The sequence below is a fragment of the Abramis brama genome (genome assembly GCF_963993115.1).
Source record: "Abramis brama genome assembly, chromosome: 16".
NCBI classification, from domain to species: domain Eukaryota; kingdom Metazoa; phylum Chordata; class Actinopteri; order Cypriniformes; family Leuciscidae; genus Abramis; species Abramis brama.
Genome location: NC_139978.1, coordinates 20,140,399 through 20,151,874, shown reverse-complemented (window position 1 = coordinate 20,151,874; position 11,476 = coordinate 20,140,399). Strand labels below are relative to the sequence as shown.

At 34.8% G+C, this 11,476-nt stretch overlaps 2 protein-coding genes across 3 annotated transcripts; one reads left to right on the top strand and one right to left on the bottom strand.

Moving 5' to 3' along the window:
- The first annotated feature begins 27 nt into the window (after nt 1–27).
- On the top strand, nt 28–5,185 carry derl3 (derlin 3). The gene is made up of 7 exons (XM_084087840.1): nt 28–382; nt 1,081–1,146; nt 1,251–1,324; nt 1,496–1,589; nt 3,240–3,435; nt 4,036–4,126; nt 4,230–5,185. Exons 1-7 carry the CDS (start codon nt 293–295, stop codon nt 4,360–4,362), a joined length of 744 nt encoding a protein of 247 aa, XP_083943966.1. The 5' UTR covers nt 28–292; the 3' UTR covers nt 4,363–5,185.
- Nucleotides 5,186–5,335: 150 nt separating this feature from the next.
- Nucleotides 5,336–11,454, bottom strand: smarcb1a (SWI/SNF related BAF chromatin remodeling complex subunit B1a). 2 transcript variants are annotated; one of them, XM_084087838.1, is made up of 9 exons: nt 11,315–11,454; nt 10,853–10,964; nt 10,611–10,740; nt 9,646–9,783; nt 9,128–9,255; nt 8,849–9,015; nt 7,665–7,855; nt 5,937–6,068; nt 5,336–5,703 (listed from the first exon to the last, which is right to left on the bottom strand). In XM_084087838.1, exons 1-9 carry the CDS (start codon nt 11,396–11,398, stop codon nt 5,664–5,666), a joined length of 1,122 nt encoding a protein of 373 aa, XP_083943964.1. In that variant the 5' UTR covers nt 11,399–11,454; the 3' UTR covers nt 5,336–5,663. The 2 variants fall into 2 exon arrangements, with proteins under 2 accessions (XP_083943964.1, XP_083943965.1); XM_084087839.1 differs by having other exon boundaries at nt 10,611–10,719; nt 11,315–11,452.
- Between the last annotated feature and the right edge of the window lie 22 nt (nt 11,455–11,476).

The following is an 11,476-nucleotide window of genomic DNA, read 5'->3' as shown; positions in this document are numbered from 1 at the left end:
ACCGTGCGATCTCATTGGTCCACGGAAGAACAAGAGAATTTAGCTTATAAACACGTGGAGGTGCTGAAGCGACTGATGAAGCCTGGATGTCTCACTCCGCCCCTCATATCCTAACACAAACATTATGAACCATTAAGAGTAAATAGTTGACGCTAACACTAAACGCGGACATGCATCTATTGATGCCTATCCACACTGAGCCGATCGATTGTTTGTTAGTGTATTGAAATGCTATACGGATAGGCTATACAGTGAAAGTGTGCAGAAGAGTTAGACTCGCCGGAGAAACATTATGGCAAACAGCGTTACTCAAGAGTACATGCAGATCCCTGCCGTGACTCGAGCATATACCACTGCATGCGTCCTGACAACTGCAGCTGTGGTAAGTAACCCGTGTATTACATTTCTGAACAACTATAGTAGCCTATCACATGCTGATGATGACAGTAAGTCAATATGTCTTCAAAATTGTTATTTGCCCCACATAAAGATTCAATGTCAGTGTAAATGCTTAAAGAACCAACATCCTTGTGAAAAAATAGCCTATTTAACTTTTTGAATTTTTAAATGTGTTAATATTATAAATAGCCTCTCAACAATGAGGTCATAACATGTAATGTATTATATACAATAATTTGAAATTAGTGTTTTTTATATGAAGGATTGCTTGTCACACCCAAAGGTTCATTTTTCATGGCCACTAAAAAACCTTCTTCCCAGCAAACACATAGGCTATTTACGTTGTGGCACGTTGTATTTCTACAATGGCAACGTTGCTGTCTACGTGCTCGCAACATTGTAGAATGACGCGACAGGGCTGTAGCAACGTTGTTGCGCTGAGAGACGACGTTCTGACAATTAATTTGTTTTATACTAGATAATATAGATATCCCCCATTTATCATGTTATGTTTTGAGGTTAATTTTTAATTACTCAGATGTTAGATAATTATATACTTTTTAAATATTGCTTAATAATACACACGTTCATACACCTTCCTCAATTGAAAATTTTATTTAAAACAGTCACCGCCGTGTTTGCTGGGTTATCACTTGCTTGATATTATTTTGTGTATTACAGCAACTGGAGTTCATCACACCGTTTCAGCTCTATTTTAACCCTGACCTGATATTAAAGAAATACCAGGTTAGTTCCCAAATATCATTGAAACATTGCTGCATTCATGACAACAACTTTAACAACAGTATGTAGTCTTTTGTTTTGATATTCATGTTTCTTGCTTTATGTAGGTATGGCGACTGATCACAAACTTCTTATTTTTTGGACCTCTTGGATTCAGTTTCTTGTTCAACATGATTTTTCTGTATCCTCTTTGATCAGTATTAATATTTCTCTCTGTTGGTTGTCCGTGAAATGTTCAGGAAGTGCACACAAAAACACATTCAGAGTTTCACAAGTGTGTTTGCTTTGCATAACAGCCGTTTGGCTCCTGTGCAGCTGTAGGTCATGTGAGTTTCTGTCCTTAACTGAGCAGATATCGGTACTGCCGAATGCTGGAGGAAGGCTCCTTCCGTGGTCGAACGGCAGACTTTGTCTACATGTTCCTGTTCGGTGGTGTTCTTATGACCGTATCCTTCAACATTCATCACATTAAGAACAGTCAAGCATGCATCTCTTCACCAAAACATACAGTACAGGCCAAAAGTTTGGAAACATTACTATTTTTAATGTTTTTGAAAGAAGTTTCTTCTGCTCATCAAGCCTGCATTTTTTTTTAATCAAAAATACAGAAAAAATGTAATATTGTGATATATTATTACAATTTAAAATAATTGGTTTTCAATTTATTATACTTTAAATTATCATTTATTTCTGTGATGCAAAGCTGAATTTTCAGGATCATTACTCCAGTCTATCACATGATCCTTTAGAAATCATTCTAATATGATGATTCATTATCAAAGTTGGAAACAGTTCTGCTGCTTAATATTTTTTCATAACCTGTGATGCTTTTTTTAGGATGCTTTGATGAATAAAAGTAAAAAAAAGAAAAAAAAGAAGCAAATGTTTTAAAAATAGAAATCCTTTGTAACAACAATATACACTACTGGTCAGTAATTTGGGGTCAGTAATTTTTTTTCTTTCTTTTTTTGAAATAAATCAATACTTTTATTCAGCAAGGATGTGTTAAATTGATAAAAAGTAATAGTAAAGAAGATTTATATTATTAGAAAATATTTTTTTATTTTGAATAAAAGCAGTTCTTTTTAACCTTTTATTCATCAAATATATTAGGCAGCAGAACTGTTTCCAACACTCATAATAAATCAGAATATTAGAATGATTTCTAAAGGATCATGTGATAGACTGGATGTCACATGTGACACTGAAGACTGGAGTAATGATCCTGAAAATTCAGCTTTGCATCACAGAAATAAATGATAATTTAAAGTATAATAAATTGAAAACCAATTATTTTAAATTGTAATAATATATCACAATATTACATTTTTTTTTCTGTATTTTTGATCAAATAAATGCAGGCTTGATGAGCAGAAGAAACTTCTTTCAAAAACATTAAAAATAGAAATGTTTCCAAACTTTTGGCCTGTACTGTGTATCATGTTGGTTGAATAAATTGAAACTTATATGTAGTACACTGCCATTCAAAAGTTTGGGGTTAGTGATAAGTTTTTGTGCTACTTACTAATTTTTTGTGGAAACCGTGATACATTTTTTCCCCCCCAGGATTCTTTGATGAATATAAAGTTAAAATAGAACATATTTATTTGAAATCGAAACCTTATGTACCTTATGTTATTATTGTCTTTACTGTCAATTTAAGGTGTCCTTGCTGAATGAAAGTACTAATTTCTTAAAAAAAAAAAAAAAATCTTACCCACCCCAAACATTAGAACTGAAGTGTATTTCTTTCCTCTGTGAAACACAGAAGTAGATAAATTGTATGGACAACTTTTGTGATGCTTTATGGTGCTTTTATTTTAAATTCATAATTGTCACAAATACTAATACAAAATACACTTGATATCATGACTCAGTTTCAAACTATGGATTTTTATCTCATGATTGTGACTTTTATGTCATAAATATGACCAATTATTTTCTTGTTTGGAGATAATAGACTTCCAAAGGTTGAAGACATGTCAATATAAAGTTTTTTCTTAAGGAACATTTCATCTTTTCAGGTTATTTATTTGTAGTAATGAATGAAGTTTAGTCTTTCATCCTTCTAATTTCTTTAACTTCGATATCTATAGCTTTTTGGTCTGTTTGCCAACCTGTTCTTTTTAGGACAGGCGTTCACGATCATGCTGGTTTATGTCTGGAGTAGAAGGAACCCTTACATCCGCATGAACTTCTTTGGCCTTCTCAACTTCCAGGCCCCATTCCTTCCCTGGGTGCTCATGGGATTCTCATTGTTATTGGGCAACTCCATTGTCATTGATCTTTTGGGTATGTTAACTTTTGTTCTGAAATACTCATGATGACTTTTGATGCGATTTTGCATAAACAAAATTATTAAATAATTCACTTGAAATACTTGTAGCTGAAGTTGAAGTGTATATACATTTCAGAAGTTGTTATAAATGTATATATACTGTATTACATTGCTGCTCAATAGTTTGGGGTCTATTATTTAATTTTTTTGTCTCTTCCAAAAAAAAAGAAAAAAGCTTTGATCGAAAACAGACATATTGTCTAATTAATAATTTTTTCCTCTGATGGCAAAGCTGAATTTTCAGCGTCATTACTCCAGTCTTTAGTGTCACATGATCCTTCAGAAATCATTTTACTGCTGATTTGGTGCTCAAGAAACGTTTCTTATTATTATCAATGTTGAAAACAATTGTGCTGCTTCATTTTTTTTTTTTGGAAAGCATGATACATTTGTCAGGATTCTTTGATAAATAGAAAGTTCAAAAGAACAGCATTTAATTTGAATTCAATTTAAAGTATACATGCTGAATAAAAGTATTAATTTAAAGATTAAAAAAATCTGACTGGTCTCAAACTTTGGATAGTAAACTTTAGTGTGTATGTGTATTGGTGTAGGGATTGGTGTAGGACACATCTACTACTTCCTGGAGGATGTATTTCCTAACCAGCCAGGAGGCAGAAAGCTTCTTGCCACTCCTGGAATTTTGTGAGTATGACTATAAATGACTATGAAGTTTTTTCTTTTATCATTCGTTTGGCTTTAACACAAGAAACAAACAAAATCAGAACTATTCAGTCATGTTTTGCAGTCGATTTTTGTTTGACGCACCTCAAGAAGATCCGAGTTACGCCCCCCTTCCAGAAGATCAGGATGGGATATCCTGGAATGGACAAGATGTAGAAGATACCGGCCAAGATCAAAATGAGGAGGATCCACAATGAGAAGAAAACTGAAGGATTCAATACCACTAAGACAGCAATAAACGTTGTCATGCTTTTCAAGTCCTGCTTGTTTTAGTTGGGAAAGTGTATGTCTGCATGTCAAGTTCTGGAAGTCAGAATATTTTGAAGACATTCCTTGTTAAAGGGACAATGCTTTAACATACGGTCCGCTGTGGATCCAGGAAAGACGTAGTTATCGTAGTGCCTTTGTGCACAAAATAAATGGATCCAAATTTTGCATTCAGTGCCATGCACATCACAAAACAAGTTTTCCTTTGTTATTTTGTTCTGGAAGAACAATGCCTTTCTGTTTCACTTCACACCACATGGTTTGAAACAATTGCCGTATTCTCGTCAACTTCTGTTTAATGAATATTACGAAGTAGTGGTGGCTGGCAGCATTGGAGTTTAAAGAGAAACCATTCAATCTCCCGAACTATAATCCATCATTTTAGAGGGAGTGCGGACGCCACAAGAGGGTATTTTCTTGGATACAATACTGTGGCATATCTCTTTTCCCACAACAGTCAGGGGCGATGGAGGTGGACATTCACAAATGTGCCGACTGTTTGAAATGCCAAATTGAACTGCAGACTATGCATTTTCAAGCCTTTGGTCTTTGTTAGCACAGCACCATTGCAAAATACAAAAAGGCTTTGTGTGGTGAAACTGAAATTGTCTGGAAGAGTTTGTCCTCCATAAAAAAAAAAAATTACACTTCTTAAAAACCATGGATATATGTGCGAGAAGACTTATTTAAATATAAATACAAACACACTTGTTTGTCTGAAGGCTGATGAATAAAGTTTTCATATTTGCCATCTGATATTTGTTGGCTGCTTTAAAAAAAAAAAAAAGTGGCTCATATTATTTTTAGATCCATATCTAAAGCACTCGAGTGACTAGTTTGTTTCACCCTTGAGCAAGAAACTCTGCACAAAAAACTTTTGGAACAAAAAGCATTTCAAACAAGTTTTTCTTATCTTAATAATTTTATTTAAAAGCACATTGTTTACAAAATGGCATCTATACACAAAACAAGACAAATAAAGATACCATAAAATACTTTTAACATTTAGACCGTCTGTCTCTGATCCGACAGATATTGAGTACGGGGGAAGGTCACGACACGGGCTTTGACTAGGCCGGACTGAAGCAGATGTTGCTTTACATTAAGTTACTCTGATCAGGGGGGACTGGCCAATGGAATGTCTCAATGTTTTTATTTCAGTAATGCTGGGTTGTAGCTCTATTGTGTTTCCTCTTCAGATTTACATAGTTGTGGGAGAGGGCTGTTATCTTCACCATGCTGGGGCTGTGTTTGCAAGTCGTCTCATCCGCCTGAAATACACAGGAAAAAGTTTGATATGAGTACTGGAATGGTCACAATCACCTCTCAAATCTACAAATTCTGAAAACATTATTCGTCTTTCTATGTTGAAACCGCACTGCAAATTATTATTGGTCTTAGGGCGATAATAGTTTGTCAATGATATATGGCTTGCCTCTGCAGTTGGTACATGTCTGCTATAGGGGCAAAACGGTATCTTAAGTAAGGCAGTTCATTCTCTTACCTTGTGTTTCTGTCCTGGTCCCTGATCTTCTTCTCCATCTCGGCATCTGTCAGCGTCTCCAGCAGTGGACACCACTGGTCAGCATCACCTGTGTTTCGGATGGCAATCTCCACTGTGGGGAGAGGGTTCTCGCTACAAAAAGAGAAAAAACAGCAACTTAAATCCAAAGTTCAGAGACAACTTTTTCTTTTGAGTCAGATATTTTCCATTTAAATACAGTACAGGTTAAAAGTTTGAAAACATTCAGATTTTTTAAAAGTCTTTTAATCTCAGCATGGCTGCATTTATTTGATCAAAAATACAGTAAAAACAGTAATACTGTGAAATATTATTACAATTTAAATTAACTGGTTTCTGTTGTAATATATTTTAAAATAATATTTTAAAATTTATTCCTGTGATGCAAAGCTGAATTTTCAGCAGCCAGTCTTCAGTCGTCAGTGTCACATGATCTTTGGTGCTCAAGAAACATTTCTTATTATCATTAATGTTAAACATTTTGTATAATATCATAATGCTTGATATTTTTGTGTTAACTGTGACTCTTTTTTTTTTTCAGGATACTTTGATGAATAGAAAGTTCAAAAGAACAGCATTTATTGTAAATAGAACTTTTTAATATTTATTAATTTCATAAATGTTTTAATGTGCCTTTGCTAAATAAAAGTATTCATTTATTTGAATTAATTTTATTTTCTTAAATCTTTTCTTAAATCTTACCAACTTTTTAATGGCAAAAGTGTATCACGATTTAAAAAACAACAACAACAAAAAAATATTACATATACAGTGCTGATCAGAATTATGAGTATGAAACAAAGAAAATAGCTTTTTTGGCAGCAAATACTTCAGATGGGTTTGCTGCACGCAGGGATAAAAAAGTGCCCCATGTGTAAAATGAAATACTCAAATTTTGTGCCAGAGGTCCTGGACAACTTGTTCAGATACATGGCATAATGGATTCGATCAAATACCAACAGATAAAAAACATCAAAACCTGACAACCTCTGCTAGAAATCTTATAACGGGCCATGTTTGGATCTTCCAACAGGACAGTGATCCAACAACAAACATCAAAAGGATTAACAATGCAGATTTATTTTTCACAGCCATCTTTTATCATATTTACCAAGGGGGCAAATAATTCTGACCAGCACTGTGTATGCATGTATGTATATATGCATGTATGTATGTATTTTAAAAAGTAATAATATTACTGTATTTTTGATCAAATAAATGTAGCCTTGGTGAGATTAAGAGACTTTTCAAAAACATAAAAAAACCCTTAATGTTTCCAAATGGTATGTAGGTTCACAAAACTGGGCTGAACGAAAAAAAGAAGAAAAAAAAACAGAACCTTAAAATTATTAGTTCAAGACATTATGTCTCCCAGAGGAAAAACATGACCCTTCCAATGAGTTTTGTAATAACGGACATTAGCACAGTCTGAAAAGAGGTCCAACTTGGGAAAAAGTTCACATTGGCAAATTCTGAACACTCTCCTATGCTCTTTATCATAAAAATGGAGCAACATTTTAAACAGTCAAACTAAAAAAAAATTCTCTGTAACAATATGGGGATGTTTGTGATGATGATTTTTGGAGCCGTTTTAATAACACACAAACACTTCACTTTTTACAACATTTTATCTTATACATTGAAAAAGCTTTAAAAGGATTCATGCTCAGCCAGGACTGTGATGAAGTGGATTTGTGTGCGAGTCTGAACCTGAAAGCGTAGGTCCTCTGATGCCAGCTGAGCTGTCCACGTATGCTGTATGCGATGGTGGTGACAAACTCTCCGCCCAGGCCCAACTCAGAGCACAGCTTCAGAGCAAACTTCTCCGGAGAGTTCTCCTTCTCAGACATGTCCCATTCAAACTGGTCCACCAGAGATATGTTCCCAACATGAATGTTTAACTACAGAGATAATAATAACAGCAATCAAAAACCAACCACAATCTATTTTTATGCAATCGATTAATAATAATAAATATAGCTGCAAGCAGCGATACGGGGCCAAGCCCCTGAAGCAGCAGCAAGAGCAGTGAAGAGCAGGAAGAGTAAAAACAGCAGAAACTGAACATACGTGAAAAAACAGCTGGTTCAGAAGTACAGGTGAAAATGAACTCAAAATTAACAGAAGTTCAGATGAGAATGAACACAGAATGAACAAGACATACTTATTTCTAATCCAAGAGGAAGAAAGATTAGTACAACGCGTGAATAATAAAGGAATCAACATGACACACAATTTTACAAAGTTGTCCCACACGGGGCTCGAACCCACTATATACATACTTTTCTTTTCTTTTTTTTACATTTTTCATTTCTTTAATTCTTTTGAATTTTGTATTCATCAAAGAATCCAGATTTTTTTTATCAGTTTCCAAAAAATATTAAGTGGTTACTAAAACAGTTATTAAACCATTTTCAACACTGATAATAGTAATAATAAATGTTTCTTGAGCAACAAATCAGCATATTAGAATGATTTCTGAAGGATCAGGAATTAATTAAATTTTACACCGTTTTTTTTATTTTTATGTGTCCACTAATGTAACTTTTGGCCTTCCAGCAGTTAAAAAACAAAACTGTACGCATTTTACAGAAAAACGTTGTTTTGGTTGTGCTTTGGCTCTGCGTGACTGTACGGATGAATAAGGTTATCCTACTGATTTCCCGTGTTCACAGTCGGGACTCCGGTTGTTTGTGAATGGAATCTGTTAGTGGTCACACCACAACACTCTACTCACTATAGAGACAAAACTGTTAAATTTATGATTTCTTATCATCATGTTTGTAGTCGCTCACATTTTGCAAATCTTTTGGTGTGGCTCCAGCTTAATGGGATCTGATATTAAAAGCTGAGATTACTGAAATCAAGGGGACTTGACAGAATGACGCATGTACCTTGATGATGACTCTCTGGTCCATCTGCTCATCCAGTATGCTGTCTGTGGGGTAGGACTCTATCTGCTGTCTGATGGCCGAGGCAATGGCTGGAACAAAGGTCAGTGGGCTCAGGTCCAGATCGTCGCAAAGGATTTCAGCAAACATCTCTGGGGTCATTAGCTTTTCTATCGTGTCAGGAAAAAAAAAGAGAGATCAGGATATTGTGTAAAGCGTGAAAAAATAAATAAAATTCAATTCAATGAATGCTGCTCAGAAACTGTGTAAGGGACAGTCTACCATTCATGTTCCATGTGAAAGCATCACGCAGCTTCTGCCCGTCAATCTCCATGTCCAGTCGGATGGGCACCAGGATCTCAGGCTGGGTCGCATTCTCATGAATGACAGCAGGGTCATGATCATCAAAGCTGTAACAGCACATATCCAGAAGACAAACACAGTAAGAAAATTAAACCAGTGAAATTATATAAATGAGTAAGCAGACTTTATGAAATCTGTTTTTATTTTTTCACAGATTCTGTTTTATATTCCCCAAATTCTGTTTTCCATTTTAAAAAAAATTCTGGATTCCGTTTTATCGGTTTAATTAAATTTTCAAACTTGAACAATTCCTTTTTGACAAACAAAGTGCGGCACAATAGAGGATTAATGTTTAAAGTCACCATAAAATCAAAATTGACCTTTTTTTTATGGAATAACGCAATATTTATTATAAATTATTTTGCACATCTTGTGTCACTTAATGAACTGTGATGCACAGCTCCACAATGTGAGATTGAAAGATTTAAAGGTCTCACCAGAGGGGGAAGGTCCTCTTTTTGTCACGGCCCATTCGGTTGCGGTTAATCGTGGTGGAGCAAGGCACAGCATCTAAGTGATGGGAACTATTGGGAAGAGTGGGAACCCACTGACTGTTTCGCTTGGCTTTCTGCTCCCTGTGAAGAAAACCATAGGTTAAAAAAGTAGATGTGCTGTCATGCAACAACTAGGGCTGGACAAATTTTTATTTTATTTGTGGGTGACAAAATTACCATGATGATTTAGTACACTATTTAGTAGACTTAGTCACCAAATAAAGAGTGCATCATTAGACTAATTTCATCATCACACAAAAATAGTCACAGGTCTCTGTAACGCCATATCAGCAGCAATGGCTATATTCATGGCAAAATCAGCCATTATTTCAAAAAAATAAAAATAAATAAATAAATGATGATTACAATATAATTTCATATATATATATATATATATATATATATATATATATATAACAATTAAACAGAATCTTTTCATTTAATATATGATAGAAATTCTAAAATTATTCTAGGAGAAACCTTTAAAAAAATGTCCATTAATATATTTTCGAATTAAAAATGTTGTCTAAAATCATTTAAAATGGACATTATACCTTCTATTAAAATATGTTATACATTGAATCGAGTGGTTTAATCCAAGTCGATCTCTTTATGAGCATTTTGAACCATCTGAGTTTTGGGTGAATATACAGTTTCAATGGAGGGACAGAAATAGCTCAGATTTCATTAGAAATATCTTAATTTGTGTTTCGAAGAAATACAAACGTCTTATGGGTTTAGAACGACACGAGAGTGAGGAATTGATGACAACATTTTCATTTATGTATGGGTGAATTATACCTTTAATGAATGATTAATTCCACCTTTTTGTAATTTTAATTATGAAATGACCATGTTTGAACTTGAAGCATGTGTGCCTGCATTTCATAAGATGAGAAATGCTTTACCTGAGATAGGCTGGAGGTTCAGTGCTGATTGACACAGCCTTGTACTTCTCGTCATGTCCATCAAATATCTCTTCTACTTCTGAGGCCTTCAGCAACGTCACACTGGTGGCTAAAGTGGTGTAACCGTGATCTAACACAAAACATTGCTTATACTGTAAGATAGAAAGTGCCATTTCCAGCTTACTTTTAACCCCCAGTCCTCAGATCTCTTATCAAATGTTCACAGTGAATTCAACACTTACCGTGAGATGATGCTACTATCTTCTTTCTCTCCTCTACTGATGCAAGTCTTCTTGAGAGTGATGGGTAGCGCTTATATAAAGACCCTCTGAACATACGCAGGTAATTTCCAACCTAAATACAGACACATAACGGAAATTTATTTAGGATTGACTAAATAAATAACGTTACCCATAACCTGTTCTGTCAGTGACTGTACTGTTTATCTCTGGTCTCTGGTAATCCAGTAACGTTATTGTGTATAATACATCTACACCGCAAATAATACATCAGTACTTGATGTGTAAAATGTCTGGGACCGATTCAATTCAAGGAATCATCAATAATTTCAGTAGTTATTGATATTATCACAAACAACAACAATCTTAGCTAGCTAGCTAGCTGACGTATTAGCACCCAATGCAAGCAATATACGGTTCATAAACGTAAATCCGTAAAAACGTAAAGTGCGTTTAATTACAAACCTCTGATCCAATCATGTAGAACTCCCCATCCTCTTCCAGTTGGAATTTAATAGGTTTCTGTCCGTATGTTTTGCTTAAAGCCATGTTGATCGCTAGCGCGACTCGTTCCGCTAAACATGAGTAGTGAGCGCCGACCTGTGTGTCGCAGGAAAATGACGTATG

Bases quoted from the DNA above. Each gene is read 5' to 3' on its own strand.
- derl3 (XM_084087840.1), top strand. From the start codon at position 293: ATGGCAAACAGCGTTACTCAAGAGTACATGCAGATCCCTGCCGTGACT. The intron at 383-1,080 runs GTAAGTAACCCG...TGTGTATTACAG, and splicing joins TCCTGACAACTGCAGCTGTG to CAACTGGAGTTCATCACACC. The intron at 1,325-1,495 runs GTATCCTCTTTG...TTAACTGAGCAG, and splicing joins TTGTTCAACATGATTTTTCT to ATATCGGTACTGCCGAATGC.
- smarcb1a (XM_084087838.1), bottom strand. From the start codon at position 11,398: ATGGCTTTAAGCAAAACATACGGACAGAAACCTATTAAATTCCAACTG. The intron at 9,784-10,610 runs GTAAAGCATTTC...TTTTCTTCACAG, and splicing joins GAACCTCCAGCCTATCTCAG to GGAGCAGAAAGCCAAGCGAA. The intron at 6,069-7,664 runs GTTCAGACTCGC...CTCTTTTTGTAG, and splicing joins CAGAGGACCTACGCTTTCAG to CGAGAACCCTCTCCCCACAG.